General features: G+C 60.3%; 2 protein-coding genes and 1 non-coding gene across 9 annotated transcripts; 1 reads left to right on the forward strand and 2 right to left on the reverse strand.

The window, feature by feature from the left end:
* Positions 1-218: 218 nt before the first annotated feature.
* Positions 219-3,319, reverse strand: PSMB3 (proteasome 20S subunit beta 3). Its single transcript, XM_072885504.1, has 6 exons — positions 3,127-3,319; positions 2,478-2,662; positions 1,980-2,087; positions 1,326-1,503; positions 979-1,073; positions 219-339 (listed from the first exon to the last, which is right to left on the reverse strand). The coding sequence occupies exons 1-6, from the start codon at positions 3,127-3,129 to the stop codon at positions 291-293; spliced, it is 618 nt and encodes a 205-aa protein (XP_072741605.1). The 5' UTR covers positions 3,130-3,319; the 3' UTR covers positions 219-290.
* Positions 3,320-5,386: 2,067 nt separating this feature from the next.
* Positions 5,387-5,460, reverse strand: TRNAN-GUU (transfer RNA asparagine (anticodon GUU)). Its single transcript has one exon. It is a non-coding gene; the product is annotated as a tRNA-Asn (tRNA).
* A 683-nt stretch (positions 5,461-6,143) lies between these two features.
* Positions 6,144-18,080, forward strand: PCGF2 (polycomb group ring finger 2). 7 transcript variants are annotated; one of them, XM_072885851.1, is made up of 11 exons: positions 6,814-6,949; positions 9,844-9,901; positions 10,159-10,298; positions 10,601-10,697; positions 12,959-13,014; positions 13,605-13,655; positions 13,741-13,849; positions 14,449-14,497; positions 14,644-14,782; positions 15,165-15,245; positions 15,703-18,080. In XM_072885851.1, the coding sequence occupies exons 2-11, from the start codon at positions 9,897-9,899 to the stop codon at positions 16,191-16,193; spliced, it is 1,218 nt and encodes a 405-aa protein (XP_072741952.1). In that variant the 5' UTR covers positions 6,814-6,949; positions 9,844-9,896; the 3' UTR covers positions 16,194-18,080. The 7 variants fall into 7 exon arrangements, with proteins under 7 accessions (XP_072741954.1, XP_072741953.1, XP_072741952.1 ...); XM_072885857.1 differs by having other exon boundaries at positions 6,817-6,949; positions 14,687-14,782; positions 15,703-16,180; XM_072885856.1 differs by having other exon boundaries at positions 6,819-6,949; positions 14,684-14,782; positions 15,703-16,180.
* Positions 18,081-18,143: the final 63 nt, after the last annotated feature.

An 18,143-nucleotide genomic window follows, 5' to 3' on the forward strand; every position in this document is an offset into this window, starting at 1 on the left:
GTTAATACTGCCATACTGTCTGAAGGAAATGCTGCTGACTCCCTAGGGTGCAGCTGAAGCTCAGCCACTCACACACATGGGTGTACCGAGGGAGATTAGTATAGGTGGCTCAGAGAGAAAGGTAAGCTCTGCTACCCTGTAAAACCCAAGCTGCTTCTGATAGCTTTAGAGATGAGAACTTAATCCTAGCGTTCAAACTCAAGAAAAGGAAAGTTCACTACAATAGAGAGTTTTATTTAAAAAAGTTCCAAGCAGACTGGGATGTGAAACACATGAGCAGATGTGCTGGGCTAGTCCATGCGAGCTTTCAGGGTCCTGGTGGTGATCTTGTCTTTTTCACTGGAGGGGGAAAGAGAGAAGACTATTAGCAAATCCGTGTTTAATACTTAGATACAGATTGTCCCTTCATTAGGAAGTTGCAGTGTGCATAGGTTGTTTGCTAAGGGCAGGCAGGATCATCTGAACTTGAAGGTGGCCGTTACAACTGAGTAAACCCCATCCTCCTGCCGCTTCACCCCAGGGGAGCTCCAGGAGGTTCAGTAAGCAGCAGTGCCTGGGATACTGCAGGGAAACAGCACCACGAGCAAAATAAGCTGCTTCAGAAGTCAGTCGGACTGCAGAGTGTGGGAGTTAACGTCGCACCCAGCTGTGGCAAAAAGCATCCTCTTGGCCAGTGCTACTCATATGTGAGGAGTCACACTCCTAAATACCGATGGGAATGCAGCTAGGGAATCCCTATGCAGCAAAGTAATTTCAGGAGTAATTTCCCATGGCTCCTGCAGTTCTAGCAACAGCCACGAACCACAGCAGAGAGCAACCATGAGAAATAAAACACTTAACATGGACAAAACATTCCTAAGGATACTGCTGGAAGGGAGCAGGATTAGGGATACCCTGGACACCAATGCCTTAACTGACTTTAACACACAGCTTGTTAAATTCTACCTCCGTTCTGTAGGGGAAGAGAGCAGCACTTACATTATGTGTACTACCACGCCCATTCCAGATATGGCATCTCTGTCCACTGCATTCAACATGGCCTGCGAGATTGTTTCGAAGAGGTGATCGGGTTCCTGAGGAACAGAAGCTATTTTAGTTGGTGTAAAAACTGAATCTTGAGTCATTGGGTTTTGTTCAAAACCCAAAGTATCATCCAAGATGCTGTAAGATCTTTCCTGCAAGCTACAGCCTCTTTGTTCTCCTGAGCTCCTTTGGGAAGTACCAAAGGACAGAGCTTTCATCCAACCTGCGTTATCTCAGGTTCTCCAGTTAACAGCAGAAGGCTGAATCCAAGAATCAGAGCTGAGCCTGACCGCCTCACTCACCATGTCGGGCTCCCAGAGAGACTCACACATGCCGTACATCTGCTCAGAGCAGGTGCCACTGACCACAAAGTCATCGGTTATCATCGGGCAGCCGATCAGGTCTAGAGAGCAGATGAAAGGTTCGTGTGTTATGGGGTCCAGCCCGGCAATGACTGGTTCTGTGTAGTAAGGTCCAAACCTGTGAAGAACAACATGGCATAGAGCAGTCCAACCACCTCGACGCAGTTCCACATCCCACATAAATATCTGTACAAGGAAAAGATCCCACAGATGCTTTTGGTGGGGGACCATTCAGGTCAACCTAGAAGCACCCTGAAATGGTTTTAGCATGGCAAACAACAAACTTGTACTGCTACAGGATTATTTTAACAATACTCAATATTCTTTTGCAAGGAGGTTGAAGGTAACGTTGTCACTAGATTAAAGTCCCCTTTTGCCATACCACAAGTAGTATTTACAGGAGCCCTCCTCAGCCTCCCACCTCTCTAGAATCAGATCAGCTCCAACAACCAACAGGGTTTAGTAGGCATGGAGGTGTTGGGTTGACAGTTGGACTAGATGATCTTAGAGGTCTTTTCCAACCTTAATGATTCTCCGATTCTAACCACAGCCTTCACTGACACCTAAACAGTGACTCCATTGTTTGACAGTTACCGTCTCTCATAGAGCAGATTGGAAACCATGCTCATAAAAGTCTGAGGTTTGATCTGCCTCCCTTCCTTCAGCTCGTAGAGATTCAGCCTGAACTTCAGTCTCTGGGCACTGCAAGAGATGAGAATCGGCATTGAAGCAGAAGCAGGTTCCTTTTTCTTTCATCTTCACCCAGGCCTGGATTGTTCTACTGCATGCTGACAGATACCAGCTCCTCACGCATGCCTGAGGCAGGTAGGTATTTCAGATGCAGCTCCTTTTATACCTGAAGTTATTAAGTCTTAGTAGTGATGTGATCTTAAATCACGTGCAGTTTTATTTTAAAAACTCCCACTGAAGGGAGACCACGAAAAGGAGTGCTGGCACCCAGCTATTATACCCTCCCCCACGAATAAACAAAGGCATTTATGCTTAGCATAAGCTGTCGCTTAGTATTTATTGTAAATATGCCTCTTACAGGCTCAGTATGGGAACGCACGGGCGGGCGGGAGTCTCACTTACACCGTCTGCACGTCCGTGGCCAGTCCTGCCAATCCAATATATAGTCTTTCTCCCATAGGGAAAATCTTCTGGAAGTCTGTGGTCACCATCTGCGCTTGAATCCCAAACCGCCGGTCCGCAGCAATGGCCACACAGTTCTTCCCCTTCATGGCCATTACGGCCCCGCCGTTATAGGACATAATAGACTGGGAGAGAGAAGGGCAGCAGGTACCGCCGGGGCTGCGGGCAGGGCTTCGGGGTGCGCCTCCCGCGCCGGTTCCTTGGTGAGGCTGAAGGGGCCTCCTGCACCTCGGGTACCCCGCTCCGCCTGCCCTGTCCCTGCGGCCCCAGCCCAGCGCCGGCAGCCGCCGCCACCCCGGGGGCAGCGGGGGGAAGCCAGCACCGCTCTCCCTCCCGGTTTTGGCTTTAATTTTCCCATTATTGGAGGCCACCCCACAGCGGGTTGCTCACGGCCGCTGCTTCCCGCCACCCGCAGCCCCCGCCCGCCACGGCCCGGCCTGAGGGAAGACCCACGGGGATACACCACCGCGGCGACGGGGAAGGCCTCCAGCCCACCCGCCTCCCCCGCGCGGCCCGGGCACCCGCGGGCCCCGTCCTGCCGGGCCCAGCTCCTCCCCCGGGTCCCCCCCCGGGCCGCCTCGGCGCTCACCATGGCGCCGGCTGCACAGACACCGCCAGGCCCCGCACCGCTGCTCCGGCCGCACCGCACACGACCCCGCCGCGCCGCGCCGCTGCTCCCGCCTCCCGCCTCTTCCCATTGGCGGCCGCCGCGGCCTCCCGGCGAACGGCCGCTGGCTATTGGTGGTTCGGCGCGCCGCGGGGCGGAGCTGGTTGGTTGCGGCGGCGATGAGGGAGGGGGAGAAAAATGAAGAGTCATAGTGAGCGGGGCATGCCGGGACGGCGGAGGACTGCGCGGGCGGGGCGGGGCGGGTGCGCAGCTGGAGGGGAGGGCTCGCACAGCTGGACCCATCGGGGTGCGCAGCTGGATGGACACGCAGGGTCATGGCACAGCTGGATGTGCACGCAAGGGTCATGGCACAGCTGGAGGGACGTGCAGGGCACGGCACAGCTGGATATGCCCACGGGGGCATGGCACAGCTGGAGGGACGTGCAGGGGCACTGTGGAGGTGGCAGGCGGGTACGGCCGTCCCATCACTCAGTGGCTCTGGGGGTCCCCGAGGCCCCAGCCCCTCAGCCTGCCCTGTGCAGCACCCGCGTGCCCATTCCCTGCGTGTCTGTGGCGAGGCCGGGATCACCGCAGGGTGGCCGGGCTGGGCCCTGCCCAGTGGCATCTCCCCCCAGCTCGGCCCTACGCACCTTCTGTTGTGCTCTGGGAAAAGTTGGCCAAACCTGGCTGAATTTAACTAGAAACTCCAGGAAACCCAGCCCGCACCACTCTGCCATGCAGAGCCCTGGTGTGTGTCAGGCCTCGCGCACCCACCGTCCACTTTTGCATCTCTGAGACCCAGGGGCAAAACCCTAAACTCACCCTGTGAGGCCAAAGGCAGTGGATCTCCTCAGGGGAAAAAAAAAAATCTCTTTGGAAAGTGCTGGCACACTAAAGTCCCTCTGTAAAGTCCCTCTGTAAAGCAGCGAGTCACAGCACATCCCGGGGAGGGCAAGGGACCTGGCAAGTTGCTGCAAGGGTATTTTTTTATTCAGACTGCAATTGAAAGGGGGATTTGCGCTCCACGGAGTATTGGATTTCCTTCCCCATCCCCGCTCACCAGCTCTCCCCTCTCCTGAAGGAGACAGGATTAAATGTTTAATTTAGGGGAGTGATGTTGTGCCAAAGGGAAAGAGATCCATGTGTCTGGAAACGCTTTCCAATGCACAGCAAATCAGCCCGCCTGGTTTCAATGAAAACCTCCGGCCCGTGCAGGGGCTGTTCATCCACCCTGGGACCGAGCCCTGGAGGCACAGCCCATCCCATGGCAGTTGTATTTTTAAAGTGCTTTTCATTGTAAAAAGTTTCTTGCAGTAATGAAGTCAGAGGCCACGTTCTGTCCGGTGGGAACACCCCACGTGCTGCGGAGAGAAGGAGCAGCAGAGCCAGACAGGAATAGCTCCACAGGCAGATTTCGGCAGCGCTGGCTGTCTTGGATGGCAGTGGGGAGGTGATCCCTGCTGGGCACCACTTCTCCCCGCTTTCCCGTCGGGCTGGTGCTCTCGGATCGGGAAGGCAGCAGCAATCCCCCTCCCTGGCCCGGAGAGCCCCAGCGCTTCTCCAGCCCCAGCACTGCTGGGCTCGGCCGTGGGAGCATTTAGCGGCTCTGGGCTTTTGAAACAACAGGGATCTTCCTGGCATGGCTTTATGCCCTGCGTTAAAACATTAACTTCATTATTTCTGGTATGAAAATAAAATCAGGGTAAGCAGGGAACATAAATAGATTTTACAAGACTTTGTAAGAGAGGGGAACTTCAGCAATGCAGATTTTGGACCCGCTTCAGCTTATTTTTAAGGCAAAATATGGGCTCTGGATGGAAACAGGCTTCCAAGTCTCTGCTCTGTTTTTAATGTCCCAACATGTCCTTTTGCTTGTGGGAGAAACTGCGGTGTAGAGGGGACCACAGGCTGAGCAGAAATGTTTTTGTTCACACCGGGGGCTGGCTTCCCCCGTGCCCAGCGCCTTGGAGAGAGCTGTGAGCCCACGGGCAGCACCAGGGCCACATCCTGCCCCTTCGCACCCTCTCCCTGTCCAGCTTAGCCTGGTCCTGAGGGCAAGGACCACCCCACGGGAGCAGGGAAAGCCCCACCAAGCCCCTGCACGGCGAAAAACCACGCTACCCGTCCCACGGGGGCCCGGGACCAGGCACCTCCGCCTGCCGCCCCCTCGCCGTGTCCATCCTCGGCCCGGCCTTGGAAAAAGGGGAGAAAACAGAGAACACCGAGGTAAAATAGACCTGACCGTCCCTGGGTGGGCTCGAACCACCAACCTTTCGGTTAACAGCCGAACGCGCTAACCGATTGCGCCACAGAGACCGCGCTGGGGAAAGCTATCGCGGCCGCCGCACTCAGCCGGAGCATCCCCGGGCGCGCCCGTGGGGCTGCGCCCACCGGCACCGGGACACCGGCACACCGGCACACCGGGACACCGGCACACCGGGACACCGGGCGGGGCGGGGAATTAATCACACGGCAGCACCCCTGTGGGCCGAGGGGAAACGCGCGTGGGCGCTGCGCCCCGCCGAGTAGCCGGTACACCGGGTATACGGAAGCGCCCTCGATCGCACCGAGCCCGGGCCGGACCCACGCGGGAGCCGCGGACACTCGCGGGGCAGCGGGGCCGTCTGGCGCTTTCCGCCGCGCTGGAGCGGGGCTGCGGGGCGTCGGGAGTGAGCGGCCGCCGACACGCGTGGGCGCCCCGGCTGCCCGCACCCCCCGAAATCCCCCGTGAGCTCCCCGCAAGGTGCCCCTTTCCCTTCGGGCGGGGCCGGGCCCTCCGTGACGGGGTCCCGCCCGGCCGCAGGACCGGGCCCGCGGGGGAAAACAGCGCCGCGAGCCCGCCCGCTCCCCTTCCTTCCCATTTTCCCCCTCTTTTATTTCTTTCCCGCTTTTTCCTTTTCTTTCCCTCGCCTTCCCTTTTTTCCTGCCTTTTTGCTTTTCCTCCCTCCTTTCCTTTTTTCTTTCCTTCCTTTTTCCCTTCCCTCCTATTTCTCTTTTGTCTTTTCTTCCCTCCTTTTCCATTTTTCCCTTTCTTTCTCTAATTTCCCTCTATTTTCTTCCCTTCCTTTTTTCCCCCTTCCTTTTGCTCTCCCACCCGCCGCGGGTCCCCCGGCCCTGCCCGAGCACCGGCAGACGCCGGACCCCCGCCCGAGGGTCCCGGGGAAGGTCCCGCGGGGCCCGGGATGCCCCGTGTCGCCTCCCGGGTAGGAACTCCCCCCATTTGGGGCCGAAAATGGTCGTGGGGGGGGGTCCCGGGGCAGCACCCGAGCAGTGCCGCGGTGAGGGGGGAACACGGGGGGGGACCCGTTAGCGGGGAGCGGAGCGGGGCTGCCGCCGGGCACCGCCGCCCCGGCTCAGATTTTGGGCCCATTCCAGCGGCTTTTGGGGCGCTCTCCTTTCCTCCCTGAGCACAACGGGGGAGTCGCGGCGGTGTCCCCCTCGGAGGCGCCGGTGGGGCGCCCGTGTCCCGGCGGGGCGGGGCGGCGGGGGGGGGGGGGGGCCAATCTCCGCCCCTCACTCCCCTCCTCCGCAACACCCCAAAGGAATGAGGTCACGTGAGGCGGGGCGGGGCCTGGCGGCGGCTGGAGGAGGGAAAAAAATAAAAAAAAAAGGAGGAAAAAAAAATAAAAAAAAAAGGAGGAGGAAGGAGGGGAAAAAAAAAAAAAAAGAAAAGAAAAAAAAAACCCCGAGCGAGAGAAAAAAGGGCCCCGGCCGCAGCGCCGCCGCCGCGCCGAGCCGAGCCGAGCCGCGCCGACCGGCGGGAGCGGAGGGGCGGCCGCGGGGCCGCCGCTGCCGCCGCCACCAGGTAGGGACGCGGCCCCGGCCCCCCCCCGCCGCCGCCGCCGCCGGGCCCCGCCGCCGGCCCCCCCCGCGCCCTTTTCTCTCCGCGTTCAAGATGGCCGATGGCCGCCGCCTCCCCCCGCTTTGTGCCGCGGCCCCGCTCCTGCCCGGGGGGGCCGTGACCCCCGTCGTGTCCCCCCCCCACGGCGGGCACCGGCGAGGGGCTACGGAGCCCTGACAGCCCCGGCTCCCGCCCCCCCTACCCCCGGGCCCGGCGCGGCGTGGAGCGGGGCAGTGCGGTACGGCCGGGGGGGGTCCGTGGCGGGAGCCCCCCCGGGGCGGGCGGAGGGGCCGGGCCGGGCCCCGGGGCGGGCTGTCAGCCGGCCCCGAGTACAAAGGGCTGCGGGGCACCGGGAGCGCCCCAGGTTCACCGGGGCTGCCCCACCCCCGGCCCCCAATCGTGTGTGTACCCCCCCCCCAAAAAAAAAAAAAAGAAGCGGGAGCTGCCCGCGGCGCCGGGGCGGGCCTGCCCGCCGGGCTGCAGCCGGGCACCCCCGGGGCACAGCGCGGGGTCACGCGTGTCCGTGCTCATCGCGTGTCCCTGCCCGCGCGCCTGTGCCAGGCGGGTGTCACGCACCGCGCGCTGCCGCGCGGACACGTCCCGCCGCGGGGACGACGGGGGTGTGTGTCCTTGTGCGTACCCGGGTGTGTGGACACGCGTGTCCGTGCCCTCCTCGCGGTGCTTCCTCCCCCCTTCCCGCTCTTTCGCTCCTCGGCAGCGGCCGGTGCCCACGTCCCGCAGCCCGGGAGGGGCGGGGGGTCCCGTCGGGGCGGTGGGCGCGGGCGGGGGGTTCACTCTCCGGCGCCTTTTTGTCGTGTTCCCGGTGCGTGGGGGCCCGTGGCCGCCGTGCGAGCGAGCGGGCAGTGCCGCGGGGAGCCGTCCCGGTTTATTTCCCGGCCCCCGGGCTCGTCGCCGCCGGTGGGTCCCACGGGGAGGGGGCAGCCGGTCGGGTCCAAGTTACCGGTGACTTTGAAACGTCCTTCCCCACCCGTGCCTGGTCCGGGGGGGGGATTTTGGGGAGGGGGGGGGATGTGCACCGGGCCGGGCCACCGCCCAGGGAGACAAAAGACCCCGAAAGTCGGGGCCGGGGGTGCGGACTGCAGGCGGCGGGACCCGCTCCGGCGGCGGGACCGGGGCAGCGGGCGTCGCTGGCGGGACGGGGCGGCCCCGAGGGCTCCGGCGGGGCCGGTGCTGCGGCCGGCTCCGGGGCCCGGGGGGGTCCGGGGCTTTGTTCGCCCCCCGCGGCAGGAAATCGCGGTTGTTATCACCCGGTTTATTAGAACCGGTTTGCGCCGGTGGCTCAGGCTCCCCCCCTCCCGCGGAGACCCGGGCTGCCATTGGCGGCTGCGGGCACCAAAAGCAGCAAAACCCACCCAAAATGCAGCCGTGGGTCCTGCGGTCCGGTGTGGGCAGCCGGCGCCCGGCAAAGCTGCCCGGTTTCCCGGTTGGGGTTGGTGCAGGAGCCCGGGGCTGGGAACCGCGGCCCCCCCCCCGGTGTTCTCCTGGCCGGGGGGAGCCTGGCAGCGGCCCCCCATCGCCTGTGGGTTGGGGAGGGCCGAGGGCACCTGCCCGCGGGCAGCAAGGCGCAGGGCACCCCGGTGTGCCCGCCCGGGGGATGCCCGAGGGTGAAAGCTGAGCCGGGGGGGGCCTGGGGCTTCCTAAACACCCTGGTGCCCCCCCGGCCCCCTCTCTGCAAGGAGACCTGGCGCTTGGCTTGGCCGCTGCCCCTCCAGCACAGGGGGGTCCTCATGGTCCCCATCCCCATGGCATACCCATCCCTGCAGCATCCCCATCCCCGTGGTGTCCGCATCCCTGCACACCTCCCTCCGGGGACTCCATGGCGGCTGAATGAGATGAGGGAGCCAGACTGGAGCGCGGGAGAAGCACCGCGGGGAGCACGGGACGGCTTTCCCAGGGCAGGCGCCTGGCACCGACCCGGGGTTGGACAAACGCGTTTGCCCGCACCGCTCCACGCGCAGCCCCGAGCGCGCGCCCCTGCACACACACAGACAAAACCACAGCCTTGCATGCGTGCACCCCGTTTGCTCCCTGGGCGCGGGGTTCACCCTCTTCCTCGCCCGGTTGCGGTACCCACGCCGCAGCCATTGTGCCTTCGGTGGTTGTCTCGGCCGCTGTCTGGTGTTTGCGAAGGGCCTGGCCCTGTGTCCGGCGGACGGTGACACTGCTCCACGCCTCACCCCGTGCGGGCGTCTGTGCCACGGGTGCAGGTGTGTGTACTTCTGCCTGTGCGCATGTAGGGGCTATGCGCGTGTGCGTGTAGTATGTGTGTCCACACACGTGTGTGTGTCTCCCTGTGTGTGGGTGGGGGTGTGGGTGCGTACGGGTGTTGCTGTTGGCGCATCCTGGCGCTGCCATGGCGCCCACGCTCATTGACACAAACCCAGGGTTTCTTCTCCCCTCTCCCCCTCGCCTCGGATGGTTGTAATAATATTCTGGCTCCTCTCCAAGTATCGAGGTTGCCATGGAAACAATAAAACTGCAGCGATTTCGGGCTCCGGCTCCGCTGTCTCCCATTGTAAACGTGGAAGTGCCGGAGCGGGCAGGCAGCGATTCCCCCGCGTCTGCGCCCCGTGCCAGGGGACGCTGCCCGTGCCCCGTGTGCACACCCGGCCGTGCACACCCACACGCGCAGGTGCTGCGGGTGCTCCTGGGCACGGGCAGGTGGCCAGCACCGGGCTCGGGAGTTTCTATAGAAACCGCGAGGCGGTGGCTGAAAATGCCTTTTCCATCGAACAAAACAAAAATACACTTTGTGTGCGTGTGTATGTGTGTGTGTGCACAGCCCAGGGAGCTGCAGGGAAGGGGCTGCCTAACGGGGGTGATTTGTCCCTTCTCAGAGGCGTCTCGGTATGGTGGGGACCCACCTGGGGACACCCAGGAAGATGCAAACATGAGGTAGAGGGAGCTGGGCAGTGCCCAGGGCCATGGGCTGCATGGGGAGGTGTGTGGGTGCTGCTTGTGCATCCCTGGGGCTGGCAGGGTGTGGGGCTGGGGCTGCCCCAGCGGCATGGGGCCAAGCGTGGCACGTCAGGGGGAGCACCAGACACCCCCACCCTGCCCTGGGTTTGTTCGTTAAAGGGTGAAGTGGGTCCCGCAGGTCCCATCCTTGCACAAAGTGGCCATTAAGGTTGGCCCCGGGTGTTTCCCTGCAGGGAGGATCTGCCGCGGCGCTGCTCCAAAATGCACAGGACCACCAGGATAAAGATCACCGAGCTCAACCCCCACCTGATGTGCGCCTTGTGCGGTGGCTACTTCATAGACGCCACCACCATCGTGGAGTGTCTGCACTCCTGTGAGTGTCCTGGGCCCCCGGCCGGGGCCGCGCTGCACCCAGGGGTGCCCCAGGAAGGGTGACCATGCCACACCGAGACCCTCCTGCAGTGCCCAAACCCATCCTGTGTCGGGCGTTGCTGCCGCATGGAGCTGTGGGGTCGGTCCCGTGCCGTGTGGATGGGGCTGGACCAGGGCAGGCGGGCGAGCAGGGGTCCCGGCCCTGAGCTGGTGCGAGGGCATGGGGTGCTTCGCCGGGCTGGCACAGGGGCTCTGTCCCCTCGTCCGTCTGTCCGTCTGTTCACGCTGAGTCTCTCCCCACAGTCTGCAAAACCTGCATCGTTCGCTACCTGGAGACGAACAAGTACTGCCCCATGTGTGATGTCCAAGTGCACAAAACCAGACCCCTCCTCAGCATCAGGTGAGCTTCGGGGGCTCCCCTCATGCCGTGCCCCTGCGTGGCACCGAGCCCTGGCCCCATGTCGGTGCAGTCTGTGCCTGTGCTGGGGTGCAGCCCTGAGCACCCCAGGATGGGGAGCAGGGCTCTGCAGCCAGCAGCGTGGTGGAGCAGGGACCATCACATCTCTTGCAGCATGAAACCTCTCTGCTCCTGACCCCACACCCCGCAGCAGTGGGGATTTGGGGTGCTCTCCGGGTGGAAGGGGAATGGGGACAGTGGGAACCGCCACCATGGAGGGGACAGGACCCGGGGACGTCTCCTCTGTGGCAGCAGGAGGAGGCTGGGGCGGGTGCCAGCCGGAGCAGGGGCTGCCCCACGCCCATCCCTGTGCATCCCGGACCATCCAGTCGTCCATCCGTCCGTCCCCGCAGTCCCACCGGGCACAGTTTAACCTGCGACCGCTTGTGCTTTCTAACTCCCTGCTCTGTCCCCCGTGGGGACGGTGCTGTGTCCCTCGGGGGCTGCCGGGGTGGCACTGCCGGGGTGAGCTCGCAGCGGCACAGGTGAAAGGGTGCCCGGCCGTGGTGGCGGTGGCTTCGCACCAGCTCTGCCCCGGCCCCGTGTCTGGCTGGGGAAAGCCAGACACGTCCCATCAGTTGTGGAATTGGCTCTGCAGGTGGTTGGCATAGAAACCATGAAAGGCTGCAATACGTCACTCAGCTTTTTTTTTACCTCTTTTTTTTCACCTCTTCCATGTAAATCCGTTTCTGTAGTAACACTTTTTCCGCCTTTTTTTTTTTTCTTCTGGTTCACTATGAAATATTTACACTCCGGCTCCCACGGCTCCCTCGCCGAAACATCCCTGCCTGCGTGCAGAGACGGATACACAGCCGCCCACGCCACAGACGGGCACCGCGCACGCGAACGGTGCTGCGCCCGTGGCCCTGAGCCCCGGCTGTCGTGGCGGCGCGGTGCCTTCGCATCCCATTTGGTCCCGGCGGGGGAAATATAGGGCACGAGGTGCTGCTGCAGGTGACGAGGGCCTGATCCAGATGTGGTGCCATAGAAAACTCACTGCACCGACAAGGGGCTTGCTTTTCCCTTTGCTTCCCAAACCAGTGCCGCGGCAGCGCCGAAACACCCATGCCCTGGGCGTGATGCTGCGTGGTGCCGAGGGTGCTGCCCACGCGTGGCCACCGCATCCCCCGTGGCATCCCGGCCCCCACCCAGCGCCGCTGTGCTGGGCTGAATGGGGTTGACTCATGCAAGAGCAGCAACCAGCTGGTAATTAAGCTGCCAATCAAGCGGCTGAGGCTGCTTTTTCATTAGCTTGCTGTAAATTATAAAGCAAATTCTCTGGGTATGTATTATAAATAAAATCACAGCAGGGCCTCGTGAACCAGAGTGACATCACCGAGGAATTAGGGATGAAAGACATGGCTAGGCTAAAAATAATATAGGGTACGGTCATTTGTTTTTCTTTAAAATAAAGGCCTTATTATTAAAATGGAAATAATTGCAGATGTAATTTACTTTTCACCAGTCCCACTGCTCTTGCTTTGTTTTTGAGATTTTTTTTTATTTGGCTGAGCTGCTGCTTTTAGATTGTGCCTGCAGTGTCCCGAGCCCAAGCCTTCCAGCAAAATCCCATTCCCGGCTCTGTGCTGAGGATGGGACTTGAGCTTCCCCCGTTCCTCGAGTGCTTTAGAAGATCCTACCTTGAGATGTTCACACCTTAGGGAATCGGCTTTGCTTCCCTGTATAACAGCCTGACAGTGGACGCCGTCCTGCCATCCTTACGACAGAGGGAAATCAAAGCCTGAGCCCTGAACTGCAGCCGAGTCCAAAAATAAAATTAGATGCAAATTAAAACTTGCAGAAACATTTGCTGATCTTAGATTTTTTTTTTTTTTTTGTAAGTTCTTGGTGTGTTTCTGTAATCATTTTGACTACTGAAACGGATCCTGGCCCCAAAATCCTGCTGTCATCATCCTTAGCAATTACAAGGATTTTTAAAACGGTTTTCTTTCTTTTTCCAGAGTTAACCCTTTGCGGTGAGTGCGAGGGCGGACAGGTTTGCCTGCGAGACAGGGTTGTGGCATCACCACGGGATGGGGAGCTGGGGCTTTGTCCTGGGAGTTTCCCGGGAGGGAGACGAGGAGAGGCAGCATTTGGGCTGGCCGGGGCACGCGTGGCGCAGGGCAGCTTTCGGCAGCCCGGGGAAGCCAGCGGCGCCCGTCCAGCTGATTTCTTTCTCTTTTCCTATTTCTTTTTTCCCTCAGATCGGACAAAACTCTACAGGACATAGTGTACAAACTGGTCCCGGGGCTTTTCAAAGGTACAGCCATGGACAGTTATAACTGTGTGGGTTTGGGGTTGTTTGTAACTCACTCCCACCCACCAGTGAAACCGGTCCCCCGGATTTCGCGCTGCCCACGCGCGCCCCTGCCCGTGTAATGGGGACAGCAGGAAAATGCATGGTGTGAACGGACAGGGATGGGTCCGTCCGGATAGTGCCCATCCCGCGCTCCGGCAGCCCGGGGGCTGCTGCTGGGGGGAACCACGAAATGCAAAGCTGGGAGCAGGAGCCGCGGATTTGCTCTCCAAGTGCCTGCCCGTCCTCGGGGGAAAAAGTGTGGGGGTCTGCAGGTGTGGAAAGACTGAGGACAGTCGAGCCGCCATAAAGGCATTCTCACAGCAGCGGATTTGCAGCCGCTCCGAGGGTTTTACTGGTACGACTTGATTGCTCTTGCTAAAGCGACTGCTCTCCTACGGGTCCGTCTGCACCAGGCAGCTCGTGCTTGAGCTGCTGGCGGGGAGCAGGCGCTCGGCAATCCGGGGCTTCCTCTTGCTCCCCTCTCTTTGCACCCAATCTCCCCCTTGGTGTGATTTTTTTCCCCCTCACCTTCCTCCTCCTTTCTCCCGCAGATGAGATGAAGAGGCGGCGTGACTTCTATGCAGCCTACCCCATGGCAGAGGGTGAGTGTCAGCCCCGGGGACCCCCCCCTCGCCCCAGCTGTGCCCCCCTCAACGGCTCAGCCTCTCCCTCCTTCTGCTCCTGCAGTTCCCAACGGGTCCAACGAAGATCGCGGGGAAGTCTCCGAGCAGGACAAGGGGAACCTGACGGACGACGAGATCGTCAGCCTGTCCATAGAGTTTTATGAAGGGTCCAGGTATCGTTTTCTGGCTGCTGCTAAGCCTCTGCCCGGGTTTGGGGGTTGTGAATTAACTCTCACCCTCTCTTCCCACTCGGGAGACAGACCTGAGATGCCGGGTGGTGACGGCTGACACAGCCCCTGCTCAGGGCTCGGTGTCTCCCAGGGTGCTCGAATGGACAGAGGAACACCCAAAATCTGCCCTGGTCCCCATCCTGCACCCTCTGTGGGTGCTCGCTGTGGCAGCGGCATCCCCTCGTTGCCACTGCCCGGGCAGGTAGGGGACGGCTCCTTCCCAGGCAGCAGAGCCCAAGGGCTGCCATGTCCCTGGTGCCCGTGGCGGCCTCCGAGGATGTCGCTGGCATCCAGAGCAGCGGTTCAGAGGGAGGCAGGGAAGGCAGCAGCCTGGGCAGTGGGTGCAGTGCGCTGGATTGGGAATGCAGCAGCTTGGGCATGTATGTGGTCAGGGGTGGTGAAGCCAGAGCTTGGCTGAAGGTCACTGGATGTTTCCCCTTGTATCCCCTCCATGGTCAGCCCTTCTAGTGGGTTATTTTTTTCTCTCTCCACCTTTTTATTCCTCCATAAACTTTGTCCTCTGTTTGCTTTCCTCCCCCCAGAGAGGAGAAGAAAGGGACTGTCGAGAATGGGGACCTGGAGAGGGAGAAGGTGAGTGTGGTGGGACCATGGCACGGAGAGCTCCGTGTCCAGCTGCCTCCTGGGCTTTTGGGATGGGGTGGGGGGACAGGAGGGCACCCCAAACCGCCTGCTGAAGGAGGTGGGAACTGCCCATTAACTGCACGGCGGACTCTCAGCAACGCCTCTCCCCCCGGCCCCCTCCCGCTGCGTCCCCAGAAGAACGGGGTGCGGTTCCTGCGCTGTCCCGCCGCCATGACCGTCATGCACCTGGCCAAGTTCCTCCGCAACAAGATGGACGTTCCCAGCAAGTACAAGGTGAGCGTGTGCCCGGGGTCCGCTCACTGCCTGGCTTTCGGTGCACTCCGGTGGGCTCGGAGGGGCCGATGCCATTTGGCCGTCCCGTGTTGCATCCCCTGCTGCAAATACGCCGTGCTTTGCCAGCTCCCAAATACCGCAGCAGCCCAGGCTTTGCATCAGCGTGGGGGTGCTGGGGCAGGATCCGTCCCTTATGGCGCGTTGCACGTAAACTGAACTCGCTCCAGCTTCTGGCCCGGGCAGCGCCGGGAGCCCTGGCAGCCCCCGGCTCTGGGAGCGGCACTCAGGGACGGCAAAGCCCTGATGCCCCCTGAGCGGCTTCAGGGGGGCTGGCGGTGCCTCTGCCCCTGTGCCAGGGGACTGACGCTGTCCCCTGCGCCAGGTGGAAGTCCTCTACGAAGACGAGCCCCTGAAGGAATATTACACCCTGATGGACATCGCCTACATCTATCCCTGGAGGAGGGTAAGCGGAGCTGTCGCCTTCCCTGCTGTGGGCACTGGTGCCGGGGCTTGTCCTGGAGAAAAGCTCGGAAAAGCAGTCCTTTAGGGGAAGGCTGAAGGCATTAAAAAGCTTAAAGATCGAAAAACTTAAAAATTGAAGAACTTAAAAATTGAAAAATTTAAGAATTGAAAATATGAATTGAAAAGCTTAAAAATTGGAGAGCTTAAAAATTGGAGCACTTCAACAAATAAACCCCAGATGCCCCCTCCTTATAAAGGTGTTTGCTCCAGGTGTGATTTTTAGGAGGCCGGGGGCTGCGCGTGCTTTTCTCCCCCTTTCTCCAGGGCTGGTGGCCGGCACCTGGCCACGCTGCCAGCGTGGGCGGCCGGTGACACGGTGCACGCCGGGGCTGCTGCAGGGTGCCGCGGGGTGCCGCAGGGTGCCGGGTGCCATGCGTCTGCCCCTCTCCCGCTTGCAGAACGGGCCCCTGCCGCTGAAATACCGCGTCCAGCCCGCCTGCAAGCGGCTCAAGCTGTCCCAGCCGGCCACCTCCGAGTGCATCAACACCAGCGGCGCCTCCGAGTGCGAGTCGGTCAGCGACAAAGCCCACAGCCCCGCCACGCTGCCCGCCACCTCCTCCTCCCTGCCCAGCCCTGGCACCCCATCCCATGGTTCGCCCAGCTCCACCGCCGGCAGCGGCCCTGCCGGCACCGGCACCGCGCTCAACGGCACCTCGAACTGCCACCCGCTGCCGCCCGCCGCCAACCGGTGCCGCAAAACGACTGTCAATGGCAGCACGGCCTCCGCCTTGACCTAAACAACGACAAAACAGGGACTCCTGGCTGGGTTTTATATATCTATATATATTATATATATACATATATAAATATATATGTGTACATAGGGAGAAAAAAAATTATACATACTTATTTTCTATTGATTGACCAGATTAATTTAAAATGCAAATAAGACACATAAATGTGGTTGAATATTTTTAAATGATTTTTTTTTTTTTAATTTTAATTTATGTAAGCTGCATGCCGGAGCTGGGAGCCACGCAGGCGCTGCCGCCTTCCTTGCTCATTTTCTCTAACGCTTTTCACTCTCCTCCCCATCCCTCTCCCCTTGCGCCTGCTCGGATCGAGACGGGGCCGTGAGCGGGGACTCCCGGCTGCACAGGTAAGGGCCAAGCACAGGTAAGGGCCAAGCACAGAAGCCAAAAACTGCCCCCCAGCCCTGCCGTGCCCTGGGTTTTTTTGCTTTTTTGTGTTTATTTGGGGGTTTTTTGGCACCAGGTTTGCTAACATGGTGCCTGTGGCCCGCTGGGACCAGTGGTCCATTTGTTGGCATCAAGCATCGCTCACTGGCATTGCCCCCCCAGCTTTGCCTTGCCGTGCATATTTCTTTTTCTGTTTTTGCTTTCCCTGTGTGGCCCCTGGACGGTGTTTCAGGCTCTGATCTAGCAAAGCCGCACACAAACACTTCCCTTTATGCACAGTAAAGAGGTTCTTTTTTTTTTTTTTCCCCCCAGCTTAAAAAAAATTATGCTTGCAACTTGGCAGTGAAGGGCCAGCCATACCGGGGGTAGGAGCACAAGCCCCGCTGAATATTGGTTTTTCCATTCCAAGGGAGCTGCCACCTCCCCGGGGCGGACGGGCAGTGCTGGGTGCCAACGGCTCCAGGCACCACCGGGAAATTTTGGCTTGGGCCATCTAAACCGTTGGGGGCTGCTTCGGCAGCGCTGGGTGAGTCTGTGTGGGACCCAGGGGCTTCAAATGCCGCTGCCCTGCCCGAACGCACGGTGGGTGCAGGACCCGGCTGGGGGGAGGGGTGCGGGACCCCCACGCTGCTGGCTCCCCGCTCACCTCCATGGCTTCAACGCCACATTTCAGAGCATTTATTTTTGTCCCCCCCGCCCCGTCCTTCCCACCCTCTCCTCCTGCCCCCACATTGGGTTTTTAAAAAAAGAAAATAGAAAAATAAGACTACAGTGCCTTTAGCCAGGAGGCTTCGGTGAGAGGCGAGCGTGGGAAGGTGCTGCTGTGTTTTGGGCGGGAGCGGAGCGGCACTGGCGTCGCTGGCTGCCCGCGCGCTCCGGAGAAGGGACCAACTTTCTACATGGACAAAAAAAGCACACGAGCCCTGGGGAGCGCAGACCCCGGGGGTTTCTCTCCATCCCTTGCTGGGGAGGGGAACGAATGACAAAAAATAAGCAAGTGCCTGCAGCGCCCGGACGGCACCCCACGGCCAGGCAGCGGCTGCGGCCGCCCGCGACGGCACGGTGAGAACCAAAGGAAAGCGGCACGGGAATTGTATGAACAGCCCGACTCCAAAGGTCAGGAAACATGGGATGTTGTTATTGTATTTTTAATTTTTTTTTTTTTTTTTTTTTAAGTACTGCACCCCCATCACGGACTCGACAGCGGCACCTTTGCTATAGCACAGCCCCAGGCTCCGCTGCCCTCCGGGCACTGGGGATGGGGCCTGGGAAGGGTCCCTGCGGGGCCCCTTTTGTTTCTCTCTTCCCCATCCCCGGGCTGGGGCTGGACGAGGGGCTTGAAGCGTGTCGGGGGGCTCCATTTGTCTCGACTTTGACACCCCTTTTCTCCTTGTAAATAGGCCAAAATGGACTGAGGGAGGCAGCTGAAGTGCCTCTGGGGTTTGTGTGGGGCTCCTGGGGGGTTGTTTTGTTTTCTGTTTTTTCCTATATGGTACAAACCAAATTGCTCTGTATGTTTGCATCCTGTACGACGTTTTAATGTCTTGTAATATATTCTGATATTCATATATCGTTATTGGTTAAACATTTATATAACTACACAGCTTTGTAAATGTAATAAATGCTGCAGACTGTCATTCCCTTCGTCTGCGTGTCCGGATGCAGCTGCCTGGGTCCCTCCGTCCCGCATCCCGATGGCA

This window comes from Ciconia boyciana, chromosome 22 (assembly GCF_034638445.1).
Source record: "Ciconia boyciana chromosome 22, ASM3463844v1, whole genome shotgun sequence".
NCBI classification, from domain to species: Eukaryota; Metazoa; Chordata; class Aves; order Ciconiiformes; family Ciconiidae; genus Ciconia; species Ciconia boyciana.

Excerpts from the sequence above, each read along its gene's own strand:
- PSMB3 (XM_072885504.1), bottom strand. Across the intron at positions 2,088-2,477 it reads GCCACGGACGTGCAGACGGT|TGCCCAGAGACTGAAGTTCA; the intron begins GTAAGTGAGACT and ends CATCTCTTGCAG. Across the intron at positions 340-978 it reads GGCGTGGTAGTACACATAAT|TGAAAAAGACAAGATCACCA; the intron begins GTAAGTGCTGCT and ends TTCCCCCTCCAG.
- PCGF2 (XM_072885851.1), top strand. Across the intron at positions 10,698-12,958 it reads AGACCCCTCCTCAGCATCAG|ATCGGACAAAACTCTACAGG; the intron begins GTGAGCTTCGGG and ends TTTTTCCCTCAG. Across the intron at positions 14,498-14,643 it reads GGGACCTGGAGAGGGAGAAG|CAACGCCTCTCCCCCCGGCC; the intron begins GTGAGTGTGGTG and ends GCGGACTCTCAG.